General features: G+C 44.3%; 1 protein-coding gene across 10 annotated transcripts in view; it reads left to right on the top strand.

Moving 5' to 3' along the window:
* The first annotated feature begins 3,402 nt into the window (after nt 1-3,402).
* fbrsl1 (fibrosin-like 1) overlaps nt 3,403-27,837 on the top strand; it is a 320,464-nt gene continuing 296,029 nt past the window's right edge. For 7 of the 10 annotated variants that reach the window (XM_084024105.1, XM_084024101.1, XM_084024104.1 and 4 more), the window contains exon 1: nt 3,403-4,576. In XM_084024105.1, coding sequence (XP_083880231.1) covers nt 4,274-4,576 — 303 coding nt within the window. In that variant the 5' untranslated portion in view covers nt 3,403-4,273. The remainder of the gene's footprint in view (nt 4,577-27,837) is intronic. The other 3 variants (XM_084024107.1, XM_084024109.1, XM_084024108.1) reach the window with 3 other exon arrangements.

The following is a 27,837-nucleotide window of genomic DNA, read 5'->3' as shown; positions in this document are numbered from 1 at the left end:
GCAAAGGGAAAAAACAATTCTGCCGCTTAAACATCATTAAAAAAAAAGCATGACAGGTTCCCTCTGCTTAACTTCCAGCACAGCCGGAGCTAAGCGTTTCAAAGAGACTAGTGTTTGAATGACTGCGATGTGGGAGCTCAGAGTCTGGAGCTATGGATTAAGCTCACAGCAAATAGTAGCATGGAAGAAACAGAGGTAATCTCTTCCCTCTCCTCCACGGGCCTCTCACCGTACCTGTTCCCCCCTTCTTTAATCTCCTTACTGAATTAGTTCTTGCAAAGCTGCTCAAACAGAGAGGGGTTTATTCACAGTGGTTCCAGAGGTTAAGGTAACATGAAAACGATACCGTCTCCGCTTCCTGAAATGTCCGTTTGCTCAGAGATTGGTGTGCTGCTCACCTGCTTATTGCTCTCCAAAGCAACATACAGTTAGAATGCACTCGCTTGCCATCCTCAGATTCGCAGCGGCGGATGGAAAGCACACAAGGGCCTTCTCAGTCACGGCCTTGCACCGCTGCCAGTGGCAAGCAGCGGCCGAGTGCAACATTGTGGTATTTGCGTCTAGATTATATACTGTAACCTGACACAGCAGCGTATCATAAAAACGTCATCACACTCACTCACTCAGTGCCGTGCCTGCTTTAATCACCTACAGTGCTCAGGATCATTTACCCTGCAGCACACTGGATTTGCATAAAAGTACTTTCGTTTTGCATTTTGATGCATTGCCTTGGAGTTTCACAGAAGAGCCTCACTATAAAAGAACATTCCCACACCTGAACCAGCACGCTAACTGCCCAAATATTTCAGCCTGGCTCTTGCTGCTTCCTGCACTGTGCAGATCAAATAATGAGCCAGAGGATTCTTATGTGCGGTATTTCACACTTGTCTCAATCATTTTTTTTCCTTCTGCACACCTTCACATGAGCTCGTCACCAGTAAACCTCTGATATTAAGCATTCATCATCGGTGCTTCCCCTCACATGTCCCCATCTGACTCATCTGCAGTGCACTTCATAGGCACCTTGCCTCATTAGCCCACAGGATGAGCCACTGACTCAAGGTGCTTATGAGCATGATCTTGCATCATGCAGGATGAGACGTCACCTCAAATATGCCAGACGCCGTCATCTTTTTTTGACATTTTTTTTTTTCATTTTTTTCGATTGCTCAACGACAGCAGGCACACCTGCAGCTACATGTGTAAAACTCTAACACAGTCTGCATCACCAACACTCACCTGAGCTAAACATCACATCAGCTGCTAAACCGGCTCAGTGCAGAGAAACACTGGGAACTATCGTCATGACGACGACACACACTGTCACTCAGAACCCACCGAAAACACCAACACACAAGTTACACACTTTTCATCTTTACAGTTTGAATCACTTCAGTGACTTAACAAAAATCATTATTATTATTATTATTATTATTATTATTAATAATAATAAATATGTGTAAATATTCTATAATTGCAATAAAGAAATCAGTTCCTGTAATGTTTTCATTTACTGTAAGGATGCAACTCTCACCAACTTGTCTCTCTGCCACTCTTCTCCCTCCAACCTGTCTCCCTGCCACTCTTCTCCCTCCACCAACCTGTCTCCCTGCCACTCTTCTCCCTCCACCAATCAGTCTCCCTGCCACTCTTTTTCAATCCACCAACCTGTCTCCCTGCCACTCTTCTCTCTCCACCAACCTGTCTCCCTGCCACTCTTCTCCCTCCACCAATCAGTCTCCCTGCCACTCTTTTTCTCTCCACCAACCTGTCTCCCTGCCACTCTTCTCTCTCCACCAACCTGTCTCCCTGCCACTCTTCTCCCTCCACCAATCAGTCTCCCTGCCACTCTTCTCCCTCCACTAACCTGTCTCTCTGCCTCTCTTCTCCCTCCACCAACCTGTCTCCCTGCCACTCTTCTCTCTCCACCAATCAGTCTCCCTGCCACTCTTTTTCTCTCCACCAACCTGTCTCCCTGCCACTCTTCTCTCTCCACTAAACTGTCTCCCTGCCACTCTCCTCCTCCTGAAGTTACAACCATCAGTGAAATCAGTGCACAGGTTGCTGAAATCATCCTGTGTTGAATGTGAGGTTTACAGTTTTGACAGCGGTGTGCTAACATTTGAACAGAGTGCTGTAAATCCACAGTGTTGCAGGTTGTGGTTAAAGTCAGGAGAAAAGTGTGGAGAGTTTATAAAACTGTGTTCCAAAAATGAAAAAGGAGCTAGAGTTTGGTCCACATGAACTGCTGCTGTGCAGACTGTGTTAGTTTTGCACATGTGGCTGCAGTTGTTGCCGCAGTCGTTTAACAATACAAAAAACTGTACTCCATCCAAAATGCATTCCCCTGAAGTTCACGTTCTGCCCATTAAGTTACACACAGCTTGATGGTTGAATGTATGTTGTCTGATTCTGAGGGAGCAAGAGCCAAGAATTATGCAAATAGTAACCCGGCATCTACTTAACAGGCGGTCTGTTAAGTAGTCTGCATCAGGATCAATTTCTGTGGTTATGTCATGTTATAGTGACTATGTCCTGTATGCATGCTTTTTACATTATTTTTTTTACAGTGGATATTTATTCAATTTATAAAATGTTCTGCCAGAAAAAATACTTTAAACCAAATACACAGTCACATACTGTCTTTTCACCACTCAATCTCATGCCACATTCAGAACATGTACATTTCGGGCATTTAGCAGACGCTTTTGTCCAAAGCGACTTACAATAAGTACATTTGTCGAAAGAAAGAAACCACAACATCATCCGATAAACTAAGAGCTAAAAATAGAAACAAGTGTTAGATCTTCATCTTTAGCCAGTCATTAAGGCTTGTGAATAAGCAGCCGTAGAAGTGTGGTTGGAGTTATTATACAATAGGAGCAGTGAAACTGTAATGAATATCAGTGTTACACAATAGAGTGATAACACTTAATGTCATTGGCCTAATCTCTGCCGATCGAAGGCAATATGCACTGTACACACGTGAAAAGTTGGCATTAACGTGACAATGACATGCAACTAGGAGGTGGGGACTCAAAGCTACAGGAGCTGGGGAAGAGGTCCAAACCTATGTGTGTGTGTGGGGGTGTGACATCACAAACAGGCATGGTGTGCCCTCCAGAGAGACTCAAAAATCGCCCTGCCCTGTCAAAGTGAGAGAGAATGATTTTTCCTTTTTTTGTGTTACACCAGCTTCCTTCCTTTGGTAAAGTGTAGGCCAGAGGTGGCGGAAATACGTCAGTTGTGTGGGTTCTCTGAAACTCGAATGTGTCTCTTAATTTCGGATGAAGGGAATGGGGGGGAGGGGGGCGGGAGAGGAGATTGTAATCACTCCTGTCGCTTTAAGGACACTTATCAAAGCCGTCTTATGCGAATAGAAAATAGCAGCGGCCACAGAAGCAAGTGAGCAGCGAGGGGACGCAGCGGAGTGGATTTATAGGAAACTCAACATGATCTGAACTGGAATAGACCGCTTCATCGCCTCCTCATGGAGTTTGGCTGCACGCTGGGTAGCTGTCTCAATCGGACGGTTCGGATCATTTAGGAAATATTGCGCATTAAGTAGCCTAGCTCACAGACTTGGGATCCTTTTGCCCCCCCGAAGCGCAGGGAAGGAGTACGGGTTTCAAACTACGGGATTATTCGCTCCAGCGTTTTGCAGTCGAAAGGCTTCGTACTCGCTCGCCAGGCGTTTCGGTTTCGGACGGATAGTATCCCCCAAAAAAGCTCTCGTGGTTTGACAGCCTCGGATCCTTTGGTGGAAAACAACAACGGCCAGCGACATGATTCCTCTGCGCTGTCTGCGGTATGCAGCGGGCTTGGGCTGCTTAACGTTGCTCGTTATTATTCCGATGCAACAAAAGTTACGAGGCGGGTGTGACGCGTGGATTTGAACAGTTTGGCCGTTTTGCACCTGCTTTAGCGGACGCCGCGTCGACATATTGCTGGGGAGAAAAATAACGCGTGGAGCCGCGTCGCTTTTTTTGCTCGCTCCCTCTCTCCGTCGCCCGAGTGCGCGGGGGGAGACTTGAACATTTCGCTTATCGTAATGGAGATTGGGGAGGTTCGTACTCAAGGTCACTGCGTGTTCTGAGCCCGTGCTTGCGTTGTTATTTACACGCGCTATCTTGCACGTCCTCGCGGAGCCTACAATCGTCCGTCCGCTGTTACTTGTTATTACACGGCGTAGCCAGCGGTTCTTCGAGCGCCTGCTGTGGAGTTAACATTTCTATCTCTCTTTCGACACCGCGAGCGAAATTCCCCCGACAACATGGAGGGGAAACTGAAGCCGGGTCGGAGATGCCGCTCCAAGCGGGAGCGGGTGCGGAGGTTGCGGGAGGCAGGGAGCAGAGACGCCCGCAGCCCCGACCCCAACTCCTCCTGCTCCGACAGGGAGGGACACTGTCCGGGGAGGGACGCCTCCTCCCTGCCCGGCAAAAAGGCGCCGCACCCCGCGGCCGCCGCCAGAGCTCCGCGTCCCCCCCGGCGGAAGAGACGGGAGTCCAGCTCACAGGAGGAGGATATCATTGATGGATTTGCTATCGCCAGTTTCATAAGCCTGGACCGTCTGGAGGTAAGAAAAAGAACCGGATCATTACCTGTGCGTGCGTGCGTGCGTGCGCGCGCGCGCGTTTGTGCGTGCATGTGTGCTGCATTCTTCATCAGTGGAGTGCTCCTCAAAGAGGGGATGCACTCACTCACCTGCAGCACGAGGACCAGTCTCTGCGACTCTCCTGATGGCCAGACTGAGGATCAGGGGTTCTTCTCCCTCAACCATCCCCCCCCCCCCCCCCCCCCCCCCTTTCTGGTTCCTGGTTCCTGGTTCCTGGTTCCTGGTTCCTGGGTCTGGATGGGACTGTTTCGGGCCCTAGACATGGAAGTGTTTGACACAACTCTGCTTGTAGAATATGACAGCCTGCAGGCGTTGTAAATGAGATGCATCTGGTCCGTGGAGGACCGTGAACAGGTGCTGCTGCGGTGTCACTGATGGCTGTGGCGTGGATGGTCTGTGTTGTGATTGTTGTGAGCTGTCAGTGCACTCTTGACATGTTTTGCTCTTTGATAAACTACCATTTATGTGTTTCTGTCGTGACTGCTATATCTGTATGAGGAATGATTTCAGGTAGAAAGGACGTTCTCTAGTCACATGCCCTTATCTGCTTTTATCTCATTATGTCCAAATGACATACAAACATGGCTCCCTGCGGGACATCAAGTAAGCAGGCCTGTGTTTGTTTTTGGTTTGTTTTCCCTCCGCTCACTCTGGGAACAGTGGCGCTACTTTTGTTGATATGACTCACTACACTCGAAGAACAGTCCATACAAGTGTGGGCCATTGAACTGTTTTAATATGAAGGAAATGTCTGTATTGATTTTTCACAGGTGTTTTACCCGTATTTTTGACTACACAGTGTATTGTGGGAGCAAGAACCTCCGCTGGTGCGAAAGTTGCCAGAGGCAGCGGACATCACCCACGAAAACTCTCATTGATTTTTGGACTAGGAGAAACCTTCCTCAAACTAATGTGTTTACAAAAAATTAGGGCTTATTAAAATGATTTATGTTCAGGTGTTAATGTTAGCTCAGTATCCTTATATTGGGAGAGTAATCAGCTTTTTTTCACCTGTGTGAACAGTTGATGTCAGATATGTCAGGAAGTCAAGATTGATAGTGCCATTTGTTTTTTCATGTCATTTATTTTTTTGACTGAAGTGTCTATGAATTGGTACAGTCCGTTTGTGCATATGGAAAATAACATTATGTCTTTTACATTGGATTTCTATTACATTGGATTTCTTTCTTACAGTGTAGCTTTAATACACACAGCTAACATATTACATGTGGCCCACTGAGGTTTGTCATATTTTAAGATGATGACCTAATTTGAAAGCCTGTGGATCATACCACGGCCACCTCATTTCAACAACCTCCCATGTGGGCTTAGCAGCGGCATTAATCAGCCCCGATTGACTCTTGCCTCCTACATAGTGCTTAGTCAGTAATAATGCTTGAATACAGATTTGCAGCAAGTAACTGCATGAAATGTCAACCAGTTGTCCAGCCTCATACATAGATTCACTTCACCGCCTCCCTTCTGTTAACACGTTGGACCTGCCCTGTCGTTACGTCCGCTGGACGTTCTTGCTCCCACAATGCAATGCGTAATTAAAAAATATGGGTGAAACACCTGTGAAAAATCCACCGAGGAAAGCCCTTCGTGTCAAAGTGGGACTTTAGCAGCTATGGATTTAGAATATTACACCTCATAAAAACCTGAATGATGCCATACAGTAGCAGATTCCAGAGCATCATAAAGTAGGATACACTCCCCATTTAGCACCGCAGCAAGGCTGCAGTGCTTCCCTCATATAAACCTGGTACTTGTTATCAAGTGTGTTTGAAATGTGTGTGCCGGCCCCCGTTCCTGATGATTTGCTGTAAAGATGTTTGTGGATTTTTCTGCCACTGACTGTGAAAGAAGACGTCAGTGCAACAAAAGGCCTCATCTGGGCATCTTCCACTGGCATGCTGGCGTCTCCATCGCTGTCAGCGCGATCTGTCCTGCCCTGTTGACTTCTGGGAATCTTCTAACGTGTGCTTTCGAAAGAGTCGGAGGTGCTTCAGGTTCACGTCTGCTAACTGTCCTGTCTGTGGAGTTTTCTAAAAAGGTTTCTCTTTGGATGCTTTGTCACGATAAACCAGCTGCCTCTTTGTGCTTGAGAGGGAAATTAAGTTAAAATATTTAATCAATTGTGGTTTTACACACTCTCAAGCAGTAATAGTTTTCCTGCTCAAGTGCTAAATCAATGTTGAATGTACACAGAATAAAACCGTGTGCTCCTCACTGGAGGTTCTGTTTCAAGGCTAAGCAAATGAGGCGTGATCCCCTTCTATGTGAGATGATACTCACGTGCCAGCCGGCTACTTGTTATGCTACTTGTGGTAATTGCTGTGATTTGCATGCAAATTGACTGCGCTTATTAAATGATGTTGGTGGATTTGGTGCAATTACATAAGGGACCGTGCAGAGGTTTCGTGTGCTTTGCCCCTCGATTTCCCCGTATGTGGAGGATGAAACAAGCGACGCCGCCTTCATGCGCGTTTCCTCTGCTGTTTCCCATCTGCGACAGCAACGGTCACATTTGTTTGCAGACAATAAGTTGCATCGCTGAGTAGGAAACGCAGTGTTTGTAATGTGCGCCCAGTAGAAATGTCTCATTATCGGTCGCGACTCACTCCTTCACCTACTCACTGTACGCTTGAGTGGCGCTCATGACCTATGCTACCTGTGCTAATTGCTCATCAATTATGAGGAGGACACAGCAGCATTTGGCCGGGGAATAGCTCTGACCTATTGCATCATGCTCCGATAAGCCGCTCACCCTCGGTGGAGGGAGTGTTTGGTCCGCCTGGCCTCTTCCAAGTGACTGATGGCCAGTGCGATCTTGTTTATGTCGAGCCTTACCGTCGGGCTAATGCAGGGCTTGACAGTAATGGTCGCCAGGCTGCCGTTGGCGACCCATTGTGATACATTTCCAATCAATTCTTGGCTTTTGATCAGAGGCAACTAATTTTTTTTACATATTATTAATAGGGACAACAAATTGTGCACCCACAATAAATAGTTAATAATAAACTTTTGTTGCATTAGTGATATTGAAATGTTGCTCTTGTACGTGAGCGGGGATTCAGCACCATCAGCTGTGGCTGAGAGGTGGAGCGGGTTGTCGTTGGGCAGTTTGATCCTCCAGTCAGCATGTCGGAGTGTCTTTGGGCTAACCCGAACCCGACTGAACCCCACATCGTCCCAGAAGGCTGTGCCATTGGTGTGTGAATGTGTGAATGTTCACATGTAAAACGCTTTGAGTTCTCGGATGATTAGAACAGCCTTATATCAATGCAGGTCCATTTGCCACAAGCCTGGACATGGATGCCGAAGGGCCAATGAATCTGTGATGGGAATCATTAGAAGAAGAAAAACAGAAAACCTCATTAGAGAGGGAGAGGACGGGTGAATTCCTTTTTTATGGATCTGTGAAGATTTATTTATTGATGGTTCCTGTGCTTAATTATTTTTGCGTTTTTTGTCACATTTATAATAATAAGCTCGACTGCATAGTATCTTAATTACTCAAAATATAAGCCATATTTCCAGTTTCGGCAACCAGAAGATGATTACTTGTTTGCCAGTGTGGCACCCAGTCTCATTAGCATTCTGCCGACATCTATCTCATCCTCTCTGGCTTCAACGAGCTCACATGGCCAATATACCAATATTTACTCTATCTTGTTTCTCTAATCTCAAACTAAGCCTTTTGCTCTATAAAGCACTTGAGGATGAACATGTTTCATGAAATCCCTGTCACCTCTGGGTGACTGTCGCCGTCATTTGATTGTCCAATTTTAGTCGGCGACTCGTGCACAGCTGCTACTGCCTGTTGGTAAGAGCCCGAGGTTATGTGTTCCTCCCAGAGCACTTCCGTAGGCTGTTGTTGTTGATATTCCAGCTCGCCGCTGATAGGATCAGGCTCCCTTGATGAAGGCTTAGGCTGTTCGGGGGTCTCGCCCGCTCCCATAACCTGTTTCATTACAGCCTGAAAGCAATTTCCAGCTGTGGCCGCATTTTATTACGCTGTGTTTATTTGCTTGAAATCCCCTTGTTTCTCATAGGAAAGCCGCTTACTTACCTGTGCAAATCGACTCCACAAACACAGCCGCGCTGCTTTGTCACGGCACCTTATCACCATTAGATGAACGTGAGGGAAGATGGGTGACGCTTCAGAGAGTCTAGTGCACTCACCCTGTCAGAATAAAAGGGAAAACCATGTTTGTCAAGTTTTTCATGTTTCTTTCTTTATGAGATCATCACCTACTACCCCCGTCTTTCCTCTATTCTAAACATCTTAGAATAGACGTGAGGATGAATAATACTCACGAATGTTGGATAGTTGACCTCCTAGAAATTCACCTGACAGCTGTGCTATAAAACAATTACTTGCTGTGGCTTAAACCTTCCAGAAGTCTCCCTGCGGGTATCGAACAAGTGAGCAGATAATAAAGTGACACAATTATCCATCTGTCACAGTATTAATAAGATGTTTGATTTGCTCCATTTGCTCCGAGTGGCAAATCCCCTCTCGTTAATCCGCAATCCTTCTGTTCATCTGCTTTAACATGAATTTACAGATTTGTTTGGGTTTTTCGTTCCGCGGCATGAGTTTCTAAATTCACTCTAATGGGGATTTAGGTTTAGTTGATTTAGCGATATTACAACGAGTGTCGAGGGTAGGAAGCCGAAAGGCCGGGCAATCGGACAGAAATGGGCTTCATAAATTTAGAAGCTCTTGATGGGATGTAGAGTCTGTCTCCAGGGAAGTTTCGCTAAACATGCTTGCTCTTTTAGTTTTTCATGGCCCTGTTAGACTCACTTACACTAATCATCATCTGCCTTTAGCCTCCGAGCAGCTCTACCAGTTTGGGGAAATGCAGTCTCTTGTCCTCGGGGAGCTCAACAGTAGTTGTTGGCGACGCTGCTTCTCTCCCTCCGGCCGTTCATTTCTCAGCTGCTGCACGGTTCAAAGCCAGCGACATTTCTCTTACAATATGTGCCTTTCTGTGTCATCAAGTGCTCGTATGAAAGCCTCAAATAAATAGTTCTTAAGCCTTCCCTGAGAATAGTCACACTTACACCTCGACAGCTCGAGTCCCGTCACGTTCATTACGGGCCGTCTCACTGCTAACTAGGGCTGCACAAAAAATCGTTAAAAAATCGCGATCTCGATTCACACATACACGTGATCTCATTTCTACACACGGCGATTCTGAAGCATTTTATATCTCGAGCTGCATCACAAATGCTCCTATTTCCTTCCGGATTTTTTGAAGCGCCCCCAAACGCAGCACTGCCGCCCCTCAACCTATGGTAAAGCGTCTTTACAACACGTGATTCAGTGGAGGAAGCCGCCTGCAGTTGAGTGTTTGGAAAGAGAGAAGGTGCGTGTCCACAGGCAGCGGTGTTTCTCCGCGTCCGATTCATTGCGCCGGGCTCGACTCGCCGCCTCGGGAACGCTCGCGAACGCTCGCGAACGCTCGCGAACGCTCGCGAAAATCTTCTGAACTGAATGTTGTCGATCTAAAATAAAGACAGATTCAGCAACTGCATAGCTTATTTCTCGCTTAAAATTTTTTCAGAAACACCTTTTTGTGAACTATTTTTGTAAAATAAGAGAAAGTTTCCAAATGAGCCGCCATGTTGGTCTGCGTGAACTCCGGAGCAGACAGGACAGCTGTGAAAGCGATCGTCCAATCAGGTGCAGCCATGAAGTGTAGGCGTGATTGTATGAAGGAGAGCGCCTGTCAATCATCATCTAGTGGCAGCCCACCAAGTGTGCAATACTTAAAATCGCCCGTGTGTTTTTTTTTTTTTTTACTTTGGTAAAAATGACTTATCTTCCAATGATAGAACTACTACTATGGCTCTGCCAAAGCAACAAACGTTTTTTTGTTTTGTTAAAGTTCATCAGTGCAATAAACATTTTGTGGAAAAAAATCGTGCAAGAGAATCGTGATCTCAATTCTAAGCAAAAAAATTGTGATTCACATTTTTTCCAGAATCGTGCAGCCCTACTGCTAACACAGTGAGCACAGTGACGACATTTCATGTCACAACGTGAAATGACAATTAGTAAGCACACTGATGGCACTGATAGAGAAACATAGATATACTCTGGATGGGACGATGTAGGATTCTATTATGGGTAGGGTTGTCACAAGAACAGATACTTCGGTACCAATTCGATGCCGACACGAAAAAATTAATTTGATACTTGCTTTTTTCTGGTAACGTCAGAACCGAATATACAACTTTTCACTCGGCGAGCCGTGTTGATTCTTGGCGGAACTGACGGGGGCAGTATACGCGTGTGAGCAGCACAGAGCAGCGCTGAAGAAGAAAACTTGCCGTCTTCAAAAAAAATGGCTTCAGCAGGTGGGAGCGGAAGCACAACACGTCGGCTCGTCGACAAGACAGGTGCGAAGAGTCGCGTGTGGAAATATTTTGCATTCGAGGCGGATGAATCCGGAGCAATTCTTGATTCAAACAAGCCGACATGCAAAAAGTGCCTCAGAAGTTTTCAGACCAAAGGAGGAAGCACGTCAAACCTGTTTACCTATTTATGACCATATTTATAAGCACAGTATTGTTTGTTTTTATACTGGATGGCTATAGGTCTGTTGGCAGCTGGTACTGCAATTTAAATTCTGTGCAAAAAGATCTTAAAGCACAGTGGTGTTAAATACTTGACAGTTTGAAGCAGTTTTCAATAAATTAGTGAATTTAAAAGTACATGGGTCCTGTTGTTTTTTTAAAAAATTGTGGTATCGAATTAGTATCGAGAATCGTGGAAATTCACAGGTATTGGTATCGACTACTGAAATTCTGGTATCGTGACAACCCTAATCGTTGGTCATGATATGAAAATGTTTTTCACAAAAAAAGGATGTTCACTAAAAGGAGATACCTTTACCAAATGTAAAGTGGTACCAGCATGTTGAAGTGAGTATTAATAGAATATTATGAATGATTTTGGCCAGGGTTTAGTCCCATGTCTAATATTCTAGTAGCTTCAGCTAACGTTTGTGCTTTCCTAATGTCAACAGGTTTGACCACCTCTTGGGTAAATCCCATCTTGTCTTTGGGGTGGGCTCTGATTGCAGGCTGGGCAACGTAGTGCAAAGTGATCCCGACACCTGAAGCCTCGGCAGCTGTTGCTGTAACGAGACGTCTCACTCCTGCAGTGAGGCAGCAGATTTGTTGCAGAGGTTGCAGCGATCTTGCTTCGTTGCCCCCCCTCCCCCCCGATAGCACTGTGCATCATACAACAGCGCTGACAAACAACTCCAGCTTTAATTAACAAGGCAACCCCCCCGAGTGTCCGCCGCTCATTGGCTGACGCATCCCAGGGAGAGAGCTTTCTTAATGCCAGTGGGGCATCCCCCCGGCCCCAGCTTTCTAACTGTCACACACTGTAGGCCATGGCATGGCTGATAAATGCACGGTCACAGGCACTATACTCTCTCTCTCTCCCTACACACACATACACACGCACACACACACACACACACACACACAGGATTGAACCTCCACTGTGCATCTGTCCAAGTCATCAACCAGTGACCTAAATATATCCGCCCAAGGAAGGTTCTAGTGTGCCGTGGAAGTGTGTTCATGTGGATCTGAAAGCATTGCGATCACTTTGTCAGCATTCACTTGGACTACAGAACTCCACTCGTGTTCCTGAATGGAGGATTTATGTGACACGAATGGAGAAAATCATTTCAAAATCAGCTTCATTTCACAGCTTTTCAACAAAATATTTGGAGTCGGGTTCACATGTTGCACATACGTTTATGTTTCAACAAGCCTTTTTTGAATGACAGATCAACTGGTTGATCATTTTCTTGATTGATTGCGTGTAAAATGTCAGTTTCATTTTTCATTTCTACAAATGGCTTGTTTTATCAGAGCAACAGTGCATATTTGAGGAGCTAGAACTAATTTGAGTTTAATATTAAGTCAACCTAATTAATTAGACAAATGATGGCTTCAGCTCTCAGGGTGTTAGTGGAGTGTATCTTAGTGTGTAAAGGACTCGGGATGATTTGACTTGCTAGTACTGAGTTTTTCTGGTGACTTGTTTAAGTACTGATACTGATAAATATGTAAACAGCAGCTCATTAAAATTCAGCAAAGACGCAGACGAAGTAAGAGAACACCGAGAAGCTTCATTTAATAAACGATTTTGACCTTGTCAATTAGATCAATTCATCAGAGATAATGCCCTATAAATAACACTGGCTTTGACACTTGTGTCAGTGGGATGGTGCAGGATATTTCAATGACAGCAGAGAGACAAAGTTGGTTTAAAGGTGCCCTGTGGGGTTTTTTCACCACTAGTAGCACAATGTTTTCACAAGGGAGTATGGAGGACACACATGCACGAGCCCGAGCACGCTGGCGATACTCATTCCTACCACCAGTTCCACGCTGATTGACATGCGGCAGCGCCAACAAACGCACCGCATTGAAGCGCTACTTTTGTTTACTAGAAAGTTCCCACAACCTCAGGTGTGTTCCCATGTATTCCTGGGATCATTTGTGTGGATTGGTGTCACTCGAGAGGGCAACAAGATTGTTTTTTGGACCATAGACAGCCTCTGGCCCGGTCTCTGGACTAATATGAGCTCCTATTGCAGAGCTCTGGGGGACCACACACTGCTACCTGATTTGTTTCCTCCATTTGGCATTGACTTTGAATGCAATCGTGGAAAGAATCGCTTCGCATTTGGTGATTAAATGTTCTTGAGATAAGATGATCCCAGAGAAATAACTGCACAGAACCTCAGTATCTGTCTTCCTGCTTGAACCGCTAAAAGCTTCATTAACGTCAGAAGTGGGTGAAATGGTCCTTTATATCAGGAGTTGGTGATCAAACTATTTTTGTGTACAAACCCGAGCACGCATGATACCAGCTTTCAAAGTGAGTGGTGCACACACATTCCAGTCAGTAATAAAAGATATAGATTGAAGTGCCACATCCAGATTTAGTAGGCACCAGGCCGAAAAGAGACATGTCTGTATTTCCTTAATGTCTAAGTCTATCAGACAGCACGACTCATATGCTTTTTGGAAGGCAGTTTGATAATTCCTCTTTTGGAGAGCTGCCGGTTGTGCATTCCGAGGTATCACTCGTCAGCCTGAAGGCACCGACTCCCGAGCGTCCCCGACGCGTGGTGGTACAGTACGACATCGCCGACACGGCAGTGAGTGGCCCGTGACGCGCCTTTGTAGCTGGTTGTAGACACCCGTATCTGTTTCCTGCTTGACGTCCTGAGCAGTCTTCCATCTTCACCATCTCCATGTTTCCGCTGCGGTGAATGACAGGATGTAATTAAGGCGCTGTCTCGGAGCCGGCGATGGATTAGTAACAGCACTGTGAGAAGGTTCCCCCGGTAATTATCTCATTTGTTGCCCCCTTTTTGCCTTGTCATGATAAACGTGTGTTGCTAAACAATGTTAACAAAAGATATTTCATTTGAGCAGTTTGGGGGGGGGGGGGGGGGGGGGGGATAAATGATTTGGCGATAACTTATCACATTTGAAATTCAGTTGAGGTTTTTTCCCCCAGCCCAATAATAATGCACTTTGTGTTTGAATGACTTACAGGCAAAGGCTGCGATGGATTTACAGCAAAATAATGAAACCTAAATAGAGATGGCTCTTTAAGTGGCTCATTAGGTAATAGCTTTTTTCCTTTTCAGCCATGTCCTTCACTGACTAGCAGCAGAGAGAGAGAGAGAGAGAGCTCTGAATGCTCCGCTGGTTTAACCTTCCCGTCCCTCCAATCCCCTTTTCAACATTTTTCAAACATTTTTCAGCCTCGCAGACTCGTTTGACACGACGGTCTTGCTGACTTAGTGTGGTGGAAAGGAATACGGACTTTAACAAAGCCCTCCTGCAAACCAAGGGGAATAGACGATTTGATTTGTGAGTAAACATGATGTGCTTTGGGGGGCTGAGCGTCCGCGGAGGCAGCGGCGTTCCCTGAACACATCCGTAAACACTGGCTTGTTTGTTACACTGGCTGAAGAAAATGAGAAATTCTGTCAATATGTACATTAAAGTGGCAGTCCGTAACATTTTCATCTATGTAATTGTCTGTTAAGTTCCTATCTATCAAAGAGTGAGTTAAAACAATGGTGATTGATCATGTGACCCACTAATGAAAGTGCTCGTTAGGTAGCGAGCTAGCTTGTCCATCTCCAGAGCGGCTACTTGGCTAGCTAGCCTCGCTTCCTTGTAGCTCATCTCAAATGCAATATTGATTCTGGCACCAAGAGGACATTTTGAATGTGTCATGTTGGAGATGGTGGCAGTTTTGTGTTTCAATAAGTTTGTCGTGGTGAATTTTCACTATCTGGATCTTACTTAAAAATACAGGATGCATATCTTATGATTTAGGATCATCTGATTAAAGATTATTTGATAGTTTTTCACTAAAAGCATGTTCACTGAAAATGAAGCTGTCTGTCTGTGACGCAATAAAAATATTTGTTTAGGAACAAAATGTCAGGAGTTTTTAAGCATACTTCCATGACACATTGTCAAAGTCTTTTCATGAACTCAACATTTTCCAGGTTCCATTTTGGAATATCATCCCAAGTAGAATAAATACGACATTATTTCTATAAGCTGCATCTACGACTAGAAAGCAACGTGTTCAACATGACAATCCTGGCTGAAATCAGCCTCCAGTCCATGTGCTCATGTTTCTCAGGACCACCTCCTCTTTCAAAGGCATGACTCACACAGTCGTGACATTGCGCCGTCTTGCTGCATGTTTTCTTAATAGCTTGCTCTCGGTGTGAAAGCAATTAGCATTAACAGTTGTTGACATGCTCTTCTGCTACCAACACCAACTCTGAGGGGAATAGTCTTTATGGGCCAAGCGATGCTGACAATAATTGCTTCGGCACTCTGCTCCCAGTCTGAAAGAAGATACAGTGATACGTTAGTCCGCAGTTTAATACAGCCCATTCTTTGTTGGTATGCTGATTGTATTCCAAGTATTTAGCCTTTTCTTCATGTCCGTGTGTTTATGTGTGGGTGCAGGCAAAGCCAAAGCAGGGTTGTTTTGTTTTTTTGGGATAGCTTTGGCAGCCACGCAACAAGCTGCAGCCAAGAGAATAGAGCTTAGATAAGAGGGTCGGTATGCAATGTGAAATTTCTCTCTCTTCCATCGCCACTTCTTTTCCTTCACTGTCTGGATGACATTTGCCTGACGACTGTGGGCCAGGCTGCCACACACCGAAACGAGGCACTTTGTCGGCCAGCCACACTCCGTGGACTCTTCATGTCTTTATGGCAGGTGGAGCACACGAGGAAGGACTGATCTATCTATCTGTCTGTCTGTCTGTCATTTATCAACATTCATCTATATACTTCTAAAAATGTGTTCGTGTTTTGTACTTTTCATGGTGGAAAGAGACACTTAGGCTCCAAGGTGATAAAGTTGTGCCTCTTTGTCTGCAAAAATGCATTGGATGGTGGTCGATTGTAATGCTATCATGTTCAAATGCAATCTTTTAAAATGTAGCCCTTGGTGAGACACTTGAATATATATCAATTTTATATAGAGCTTAGATAAGAGACTTGAAATGTGAACAGAGAGCAGAGAAACTTTGCAGCTCTAACAAAGTGTTAGGCTTATATAAAGATATCCTATTTTAACATATATTTTTTTGTATTATTACTATATTTTTATAGGAGTATTAGAAGTGGAGGCCGTTGGAGCAATGACTGAACCTGGTTTTTAGTGGAGAGTGTGCTGCGGTTAACATGCTGTTTTAGAGGCTTTCTTGGCCCAGCCCATATTAAATTATAGGGGAAACACTAAACCATCCTGGAGTCTGAACTCTATTTACTTGGCATGAAAATTGGAGTTCAGGTCCCCATTCTGGTCAAACCTTTGCTCCGGGAAGCAGATTTTTACACCTCGGGCTACCGGCAGTTTGCACGCTTCTGCTGAAGATATCATCCATTTTTTAACTGGCTCGACCTGTTGCCAAGTCAGACACCTCGTTTTATGAATCCTTGGAGCGTCTGCAAAAGTCAACATTGCAGCTGTGTGCTCAGCAGAGTGAAGAGGGAGAATGTGTTTGAAATATAATGGGATGTATAATAAGGCAAATGTAACGGAGCCACTGCAGTAAAACCTGCGAGAAAAGCTCCGTCACCCACGGGGAGATCTGGCTGACAGATCCTCTTCTTCCTGTCTCTCTTCTATACCTTCCAGACAGCACGTACATCCACTGACTCCCTTTCCCCCCTTTGCAGTCCGCAGGTTGTTTACCCATAGATCAAAGGCAGTAAAATGCATCTGCTCCCTTTTTGCAAACAGGCCACACAGCTCATTTCAGAGAGGCCACTTTGTCAGTGCTTCTGAAACGAGGACAGGCACCTTAGAATCAGCAGGGCTTTACCCAAGGCGTGGAATGAGATCAAAATGACACACACACACACACACAGACACACACACACACACACACACACACATGCACACACACAGAGCCTGAACACAAGGCCAGTTGTTGAGTCAATAAAGAAAACAGGCAGTGTTGAGAGCGAGAGAACATAAACAGATCTCTGCCAAGTTCCTGTTTGCCTTCCACATCTCGGGGCTTCGTAGCACAGCGGCCGTGTGCAGTTCAAACACCACGCTGTTCACAGACACATTCAAAAGTGCTGACTGTTGAAACTACAAAGGGGAAAAACGATGGAATCATATTCATCCTAATGAGAACTTTTTCTTAAAGTATGGTTGTGTCGGTAGTAGTGTTGTCACGATACCAACATTTTGGTACCGGTACCGGTACCAACATGTGTTTCGGTACTTTTCGATACTTTTCGATACTTTTTCAAATAAAAAGTGAACGTAAAAAATGTCATTACTGACTTTATTTTAATAGAAAATCTTAGAACATAAGATATTAATCAGCAAATAAAATAAAATACCACAAAGACAAGCTTTTCTAATGCACACAATTTTAAAAATGTGAAAATATAAATACAGTAATATAATATAAAATATAAATAAACCAGCATTATTTTCTTTCTTCCAGAGCTACTTTTGTTAAGAGTGAAGGGCGGTGGCGCTTGCTTTTAGCACTGAATGTGGCTTTTTTTCCTGAGTAAATGACCTGTCGTTCCCTGAGCTCAGTGTGCAGGTCTGGGTGCAAGTGTTTGGCTAAGTCGGAGGTGTTTCCGCCGTTAGCCATTCATGTTTTAAACACCGTTTACACAGTGGTGCATCGCGTTAACTGCCTCGCCTTGCGCATTTGTTTTAAGCTAAAGTACGGCCATATCGCACTTCGCGGCGCTGGTTTGTCCACAAGTTGCGGCGTGGTGACGGTTGCAGCAGCCATTATCCTCTCCGTGCTCCTCTCGCTCGCGCTCTCTTGCCCTCTCTCCCTCTCTCTCTCTCTCTGCTCTCTCTCTCTCTCTCTCTCTCTCTCCAAGCTTTCCTCCTGCTCCGTTTGTTGCTCTGGTCCACGCTGCTCGCTAACTTGCTAGCGGTTTCCTCCGGCTTGCTTGCTTTTTCTTTTTATCTCCCAAAGCTGCGGCTCGCTCCTCGTCCTCTCAGCTGTAGTTACAACGCGGTGCCGTCACACGGCAAGTTCGCCGCGCTGTTGCGGGCGCTGCCGGCGGCGCTGCAAGTACCGGTCCCGTCCAAATGCAATATAGTATCGTTTTAAATGCCTCAGTACCCCGGTACCAAATTAGTACCGGTATACCGTGCAACCCTAGTCGGTAGATGGCACGATATAGGATTTCATCGCAAATCCAGAAAGAACACAATAAGTTCTAATAAGTTGAAGAAGCTGTCTAGCTTGCTATCACAGAAGAGAAGTGAAAAATAGATAAAACTGGTTTAATTAAATACAGGATCATATAATACATGTTTTATTTATTTATCATGATCTTTTATAAGAGTATCTTGTTTTTCACTAAAAAGGATGTTCACAAAAAAAATGATGCTCTTATTTGTGACGCAATAAACATATTTGTTTCTTAAGAACATGTAAATTGATCCAGTATGTTTTAGTGCTGTTTTAAGAGTTTCATGTGTATTTTGCTCATTATAATATTGTGAATTGTGACTATTTTGGCGGGATAATCGTGATAATTTTCATATTGCTCCAGGCCTAGTTGATAACAGTTGTAATGGTATTCTGGAAGTTTTCCACTGGTGATTCTTGGTGAACTAAAGAATACTAGAATTTACTACAGTAATCAGCAGTTCAAACCACAATATCGTCTTGTCACATTATTGGCCGTATATATATTTTTTTACATATTTTGTTATCACTTGGAAGAGTACGACGGTGTATTAGGGCCACTGTAAGAAAAAAAAAAGAAAAAAACAGAGCCAAGAGAGGTGAGCAATATTCGGAGAAAAAAAGTCACAAATTTGCTAGTTTGAAAGTGGCAAATTTGCTAGTTTATTACGATGCTAACAACTTCCCCTGAATGTTGCATTTTTTTCCGAATTAAGACATCCCAACGTGTGATAACACTTTGTTAAGGTCCTAAGGGTGATGGCTGTTGATTTATTATTATTGTTGGTTAATTTTATGTGGGCCAAATTGTCATCTTATGGGTGTTTATTGATCGGGTGGTTTGGCCAAGCTAGCGGTAGCTTTCACTTGTGGTTGTAGCAATGGCAGATATCCGGGTCAAGCTACGTGTTCACTTCCTCTTTGACCTAGCTTAGCCATAACCACCCGATCAACAAACACACATAAGATGACAATTTGGCCACATAAAATTAACCAACAATAACCATCAACATCATCACCCTAAGGACCTTAAACGAGGCGTTGTCACACTTTGGGATGGATTAATTACAAAAATAAAAACGACATTCATGGGAAATTAGCTAGTATAAATACAGGTTGTTAGCAACGTAAGAATCTAGCAAATTTGCTAGTTTTAAAGTGGCAAATTTGCTATTTTTATAGTTGCAAATTTGCTAGTTTCAAAGTCGCAAATTTGCCTCTTTAAAACTAGCAAATTTCCCACTTTAACCTAGCAAATTTGCAACTTTTTTTCTCAGAATATTGCCCACCTCTCTCGGTTCGTTTTTTTTTTCTTCCTACAATGGCCCTAATACGCCGTTGTAGAAGATCAAGGCAAACAAGGGCAAATAATCATTGTTAAAGCTGATACAGCTGAACAGTTTTTTATTGATAGAAACTAGGGCTTTGACTTTTGCCCAAAAATCATATTCGAAGTTCGTTTGTTTGTTAATATTAATATTTGAATATATTCGAATATTTATTAATAATATTTTGACCATTAAATGCCTTCAGTAAGACCTATATGGTATGGTATGGTACTTAAGTTGTATATGTTTTGTCCACCAGAGGGCAGTGTATCAGTCAACGTCAATAGGCAGGCAACGATGTTTTCAGAACCTTTATTTATTTAGGTCAGACATAAACTGTGTATGCATTCGGTTTCATCAAAATAAAGATAAATAAGCCATCAAAAATAAAGTCAAATAAGCCAGTCAGGCTAAAAAGACAAAATAAAGGTAGGCCTAAAAACAAAACCCCATCCTACCAGCCATTAACGGCCCATTAACAAATTGTTTCGCTCACATAAAGATCTGGCTGGCTGCAGTTTACTTGGCTACAGACTTTTTTAAGTTATTCGCCAAAAATACCAGGTGATTCACATGTTCAGACATTATCGGGGCCGTCAGTGCCGACTGTTCGGCGGGGTTTGTTTGCCTATTTACGGGCAGTATTCCGGGCGGTGCGTCTTAGAGTTTACGGTTCTCGGGACGGAGCGTGAGTGCGGGCTCGCGGAGCGTAATTGTGGGCTTGCGGAGCCGTGTGCTGCCCGGTGTCGGTGAGAGCTCCAGGCTGCTTTCGGACATTATTTAGGCCGTCATTGGCGACTGTTCGGCTGTGTTTGTTTGCCTATTTACGGGCAGTATTCCGGGCGGCGCGTCTTAGAGTTTACGGTTCTTGGGACGGAGCGCGAGTGCGGGCTCCTCGGGGGCTGTTGTCGATGTTGACGCGGCCATTGTTCTGGAAAATTGGCGCAAACCAGGACGCTAACGTCACCTATAGGAGCCCAGATGACCAATGATAGCCTTGCTAATGAGCTCGCGATTCACGCAACTTCACCAGGCGTGAAAAAGCCTCGGAATCTGAATTGAAAACAACGTTCAAGCAAAGATATTTACAAAAAACAATGCCCATAACAGGTTAGAATATTAAGGGCTGCCTAATATTCGTTCGAATATATATATATTTTTTGATATTCAAATTATATTCGAATAACGAAGTTCGGAGTCAAAGCCCTAATAGAAACACTTGATTGCTTTTCTGGGTCGGTGTCTGCAGTAAATGAAAACACGTTTCTGTGGTATATTAAACCTGTTGTGTGGTTTGGGGAATAAAGAAAGAAAGAACCATACTTAAGTTTATTCAGATTGTATAACTCATCATTATTCAACATTCAAGAAAACTTCAAGAGTCCCATACATAACTTAACCTGGCAGGCTGAATATGCTCATCTCTACAATCAGTGTTTTAAGTGTTTTCTTTAAATGTGCTGATGACGCTGATGCCCTTTCCTAAACCACACAGTCTTTTACTTTCCCCAATCGTGCACAGATGCTGATGTATTCAAAATTCAGATGCATGAAAAACAAATATTTGTAAGAATTGAAGCAAATATCATCTAGAAACATATGGTCACATACTAGTGTGTGTCTTTAAGGCAGGACTGAACCACACAGTACTCTTGATGATTACTTTGAAAAGTTCCGCCTCTCACAGGTCACAGCAGGTAGGCAGGACGAGCCTCATTGCCTGTCTGTAGATATGCGGGAGGCGAGCAGCCATTGCTTCCCCCTCCAACAGAGTCAAATGATATCCCAGCACTTCTCAGACACTTTGTTATCAGCCGTTAATGAGACACTTTGTGGGGATGAATACCTCCTCCAGTATCAATTCTCCAAATGTGCCACTGGTGGGAAGTGAATACTGAGTGCAGACACATGAAGGGAGACACAATAAGGAAGGTAGAAAGTTGTAAAGAGCTGGAAAGAAATAGAGTAAAAGGTGTAGTATTCATTCTTTCAGCTTAATTGCTTCCTGGCACCAGAGGTAAGCTTGTTCTCAGTACATAAATCCTCCCATTTTCATTTATCTGCTCCAGGTGTTGATGAAACAATTCTCTCACTGGATAATCATATTTCCCTTCCTGCCTGCCAAGATGCTCGCCCATCTCACACACACGCACACACACGCTCATGCACACACACACACACACACACACACCACAAGGTCCATGTATTAGAGTGTGTGTGAATTGCTCGCCTTGGCGTCTCACTTTGCACAAAAATACAAGAGGTAGGGATGCTCGATTATGGCAAAAAGCATAATCACGATTATTTTGGTCAATATTGAGATCACGATTTAACACATTTACTCATTGATTTTTGGAAACATGCATTTATTGAACTTGTGATGGGTGTCAGTGTGTGTATATTGTAGCGACCGGCTGACGTTTTCTCACTGTTACCACCCACAATCCTGACTTCATCCAATCACAATTCCCCACTAAAAAGACCCGCGCAGTTTTGAAAGTGATCGGTGAGAAGTCTGCGTGTGTCTCTGAGCCGCCAGTACTATGTTTTGTGGAGCGTTACCTCGCCATCTGATTGTGTTGCAAAATCTGTGCTGTGGTTGCCTGAGTCCTTGGAGTCTGTGTCCGGAGGAGGAATTAACCCGTGGATATTTCCCGTCGGAGTTTCCTGGAGTTGCCGGTCCCGGTGGAGCCGAAGCCGACGCTGCAATCCCGACTGATGACGGACGACTGACTAATGACTGACTGTTCCACGGTACCGTGAGTACCCGGTGTATATAAACACCCGGTGTATATATTATAAATAAACTGTTTGAACTGCGATACAGATGCTTCTATTTCGGTTTTGATTTCCTGGTTTGATTTGTCTTTTGGGGATCCGCAGCAAGACCCGGAGCGGTGTTTTTGAGTTGCCTTTCTTTTTTTTTGGCGCATGAACTGGAGTGAACTGTTTTGGGTTTGTGAGAAGACCCGATTATGTCCTTGCTGGATTGAACTTTGGGACTGTGGGACAATTTTGCACACAAAACTTAATTATACACATTGAACACTGAACTGAATTGTGGTCTATTTGTTTTTCGCAGTGCTGGTTTGGGTGACATTGCATTGGCTGCTTCAGATATGCTCTATTGTTTGTATGGTTTGACGGGGCTCTTTTCTTTCTATGTTATATTATTATTTGTCAGACGTGACTCTGACTGGCACCCCACTTCCGCACTCACACTAGATCCGTACCGTGCCAAAGCATGATTGCCCACCCTGCAACTTTACTGACAAGTCGCATCTGCACATATTTCTCGTAACAGACACCTGTGTGTCAGATCATGTGAGTCGGGAGGATTTTGGATGGATGGGCATTTTTATTATAAAAGGACGGAGAAACGCCCGAGGTCCCGCTCTATTTCCACTTCAGTACCACTCACACCATGAGTCTGAAGCATGCCCAAGCCTGACCCAGAATCCATCTGTCATCGACAGTATTTTCTATCCGAGTTGAGCAATAATGAGAGGAACAGCCTATCGATTATACGTTGTGTCCACTTTGCATGATTGTGCTTGTGCATGAGCAACTGTACTGTGCCAAAGAACACCTCTTCCAACTGTGCCATGGCCAAGGAATTGTTTCGGGTACAGAGCACTCACACTAGACTGGAATTTAGGGGTCAAACATGCTTGGCCATGGTACGGATATCCTCTAAAGAGTGGTGCCATCCAGAACAGAGTTACCAGTCGATTTGTCGGTCATTCATTTAATGGCTGAGTGCTAGTTAGTAAATGACAGCTAGTAAGTAAATCACTCAATCAGTTGGTGAGTCACCCAGTCAGCTGTGGTACGATATCGACTTATGTTCTCAGTAGAATAAAATGTATGAAACATTCAGTTTGGTGTGACAAACAAACAAACAATCAAATGATACACAAGAAGTAAATGAACATGAAACTCTTGATCTGTGCATTGCCACTGCCTCTCCCCATCATTTAGACCTCTTCTGTTGACTTACAAGCCATGTTTTACGACTGGTAGAAGAAGCCTTTATTTCGAGTTACTGCCACTCATTTAGTAGCCTGTGGCATTGCCTTTATCAGTTCTGAAGCCTATAAATGTAACTGAGGGTCACATACCTCTGGGGGCCTCTCTAAGCCTCTATAGCTGCAGGCAGGATTGTTAAAACTAAGGGCAGACTTAGTTGTGCCTTGCTGTTGTTGGATAGAGATTGCTGTGGCTTCATGTAAATGTACAGTATGAATCCCCCAGTGCTTTATTTATGATAAAGGGCAACCCCATACATTGATTTGGAACATGTAACTGCACCCTATTGTGATAAGATTTATCTGTCGACCTTTCAGAAAGGATTATCATTTTCTCCTGCCACAGATTGTTAACAGGAGGATCAAAGTGCAGGTCAACACGTTCAAATCTGGAAGGAATTCAGAATCCTGCTCACCAACACTTTAGCAGTGCACTACCCACTTGATATCGTGACATGCCTAGAAATGTAATGAAACGGTCCAGTCTTTCTTACTGGTCTTGCGACCAGGTCCATGACAGGAATCTCCAGCAGACAATAGGGGCAAAATAATGTGTGATTTTAGGGCCTTTCAACAAAAGAGCAGGCATTGTTTGCAGTAGAAGGTACAATGGTGTTTCTGTTCAAAACCAGCACAAGTGAAAGCTTGTCAGAGCAGAGGAAAGTGAGCATGAAAAAAATACTGGTATCTATCACCAAATTGGCTCATTGTCACCAGCTTTTTCAGTCAGTATCGGTAGTGTTGCAGCTCTGATTTTATATGCACTTGTTTTGTTTTAATGGTGGGTATATTCTAAAGAGCAAACACATCCTCACCTCCTTGACCTGTCTGCTCTCTCTGTGTCAGCCTTTGTCGGGCGTGTGAGGTCTGTAAGACTGAGACACTGAATGCCGGGACAAAGCAGCAGCGTTCGACCTGGGAATGAGAATGGACTGCATGCCCTGCTTATTGGCTGGGGGTTAAACCCCCACTAAGGGTCCAAATGTGCTGACGACTAGTAGAGTAACAAACACAGCAAAATACGAAGACAATGGAAAATACAGGCAGAGAAGCCAGAGTCTCTGCAGATACTGATACCACCACACACTTCTAGAGGGTCATGAGAGGTGATTGAGAGCGATGTCGGTTGTAATTGTACATCAATCTTTACATTGTTTTTAAAGAAATTGTTGCATATTATACCATGACTAAACAGCGTGTCTGCTACGCTACTCAATGGAGCAGCTGGCTGTGGGAAGCTCTTAATCTAATTGGATACTCAGTGGCATTTGAACAGATTCCACATGACTGCGTTAAGCATGCCTCATTCTTGCTGTCCACTGTACTCTGTACATTTAGAAAGCCATATACTGATGTTGCATGGAGCCTGTTCCTGTTTGCTTTTCTTCATCTGTTTTCCTCCTGGTTGAAGTCTTTTACAGCAAAATAACATATTCACCATTTTTCTTTTGAAGAGTCGGCACATGGAAAGTAGTCAATTCAAACAATACGGTCAAAACGTTTTGTGTTTAATACAGTAACTTTCAAACTGCACTGGTGAAAACTCCATTCTTCTTTTCATGTATCAATAATTCAACCGGTTTCTGTCCAAAAGTGACACTCGCTGCACCATCATGTTCCTTTTTACTGAGAGAGCACAGACCGCCTGCTTCTCCATTTATTTTATCCCACTAACAACCCCCCCCTATTTACCTATAGCACTTCGATCAAAACACTGTTGTTCTTAAGGTATGTTTGCTGAACAGCTACTACTTTACTCAGACGAGGACCTAACACTTGTTTCTATTTTTTAGCTCTTACTTGGTTGTAACACTTGCCCCTGGGTGATGTTGAGACTTTGAAATTGTATTGAATCTGGAAATCATGAGCGTATTCTAGGCCTGCTTAATGTATTAAGTGTCCTGAGATGACTTCTATTGTGATATGACACTATAAATAAAATTGAATTGAATTGGTTTCTTTCTTTCGACAAATGTACTTATTGTAAGTTGCTTTGGACAAAAGCGTCTGCTAAATGCCCTAAATGTGTCCAACGTCAAGCACCAGCCATGCTAACCACGTTGTTTTCATTGGAAGCTAGAATGTATCTGCTTATGATAACAGTAGTATCTATAGTACACAATGAGTGCAAAACCGTGGTAATTGCCATTCCCCTTGCTCAGAGGCAATCCTTCCCATGATAACAGTACTGTAGGAGCGACGGCAGTCAGGCGGCTGCTGGCGGTGCCACGGGTTTTGCATGTTGCAGCTCACGTAACAATGCAGAAGGCTCTGCAGCAGACTCCGTGAAGAGGAGCCGCTTGTTAAGGTTTTGTTTGTGGACCCGGACAGAGAGACCAGAGACTGGATGGCAGGTAACAGAGTTTATTTAAACAGGGAATTGTGCAGCGAGCTGGTGTGCACAACGTGGCCGGGCAAACATGTCGGCAGTGGCAGGTGAGGTGACGAGCAGGCAGGCAGGCAGGCAGGCGGAAAACCAGACGGAGGAGCGCTGGACGTTTCCTGGAGGGTGAAGCCAAAAACAGACTTTAGCAAAAGGCTAAGGTACTGAGAAGCATGTCAAGACTCGAGAAGGCAATGGGTACGGCGCATGATAACATCACCGTAGGGACGGAACAATCTGGCGTCGAAGTGGTGGAGAGACCCGGGTTATAGGCTGGGAGTTGAGGAGTAGATGGAAGGCAGGTGCGCCACTCTGCTTCGGCTGCCGGCCAGCCCACCTGACACACTCCGCGGAGGAGCCGGTGAGGGAGAGGAAGGAGGGGGAAAGACAGACAGGGGGTGCAGTCGAATAGTCTTTTTTGCCTAGGAAAGTTCCTAACTGAAGAAGTGACCCGGAAGTAAACAAGTGGCCGCCATGATAAGAGCCGTTCAAATTCTCTAAATGCAAAGGAAAGGAGCTCCAATGCTTCCTTTCAGAGGTCCTTTAGCATAGGATGCAACAGACCTTCCTATACGAAAGGAAAGGAGATTACGCCGACCCACAATTCTTTGCGAGAGCAACATTTAAAGTGCCGCACACCTCGGCCGTTCATGAAAACAAACAATATGCCTATTTACATATTTAACAATTACTTTCAAGCAGACATAGTAATTGGAATAGTGATGATAAATGTGTGTGGACAGTGATAATTGAATGGTATTTTTTTAATTTTTTTATTTCAATCATGTTACAAACTTGACAAAATGAAACTTAAACCACAAATGAAACGTAAATAAAGCAACCGGTCAAACAGGAAGGAGGAGCTGCTGGACCTGAAGCCGGTCAGTGAACCAGCTGTTGATAAAACCAACATGTGGAGAAGTGGACGATGCACTTTTTTTAGTCCATTATTGTAGTTTCTCCAGCGCAGACGCACGTCAATCACCGGTGCCGATCATCAGCTGTCAATCATCAGCGGCCGCGTTTTAATGACGTAGCTTAGTGAAAGTCCGGTCGGATTCTCTGAGCACCGCGGCCGACTTTTCCTAAAACCCCAGAGGTCAAGGAATAGGAGTTAGGAATAGGAGTTAGGACCTTATTTTTTGACTATTCGACTGCACCCAGGGAAACACACAAGACGCAACAAAACACCTAGCTGTCCCGGTAGCACCGTGACACCGCTCTCTATGTAGACAGGCTCAACAGTTCTTATTCGTGGTGATTATACACTACTGAAAGCAAAGTTATCAATCTTCTATTTAATTTCTGCTATTAGATTCCACCCAAATGCTACACACTGGTTCTTTAATGGACTTGGAAGTTGTAAGTGAAATCCCAAATGGGTTGGTAAACTCATAATTTGCCGTTAGAATATATAAATGAGATAGATGCGTAGATATTATTTTTTGCTGCTGCATAATATCGGTTTTAGATTTGACATTTCAAAATGAGATGATAAAGCTGAAAGATGCACAGGAAATATTTGATCCATTTATTTTGTCATTGTAAATCACAGCGCATCAGAGGTATTACTGAGAGGTCTTTCAGTGGCATTTCTCCCATCCTGTAGCATAATGTAGCACAAACATCAGCAGGGGTTGCTGGAGTGTTAGCAAGACAAACAAGATAAACAACAGTGCAAGCAGTGCTCCGTCTCTGG

Source organism: Eutrigla gurnardus (assembly GCF_963514095.1).
Source record: "Eutrigla gurnardus genome assembly, chromosome: 13".
NCBI classification, from domain to species: domain Eukaryota; kingdom Metazoa; phylum Chordata; class Actinopteri; order Perciformes; family Triglidae; genus Eutrigla; species Eutrigla gurnardus.
The sequence above is the reverse complement of the archived record's forward strand: the minus strand, read 5'-3'. Positions and strand labels throughout refer to the sequence as shown.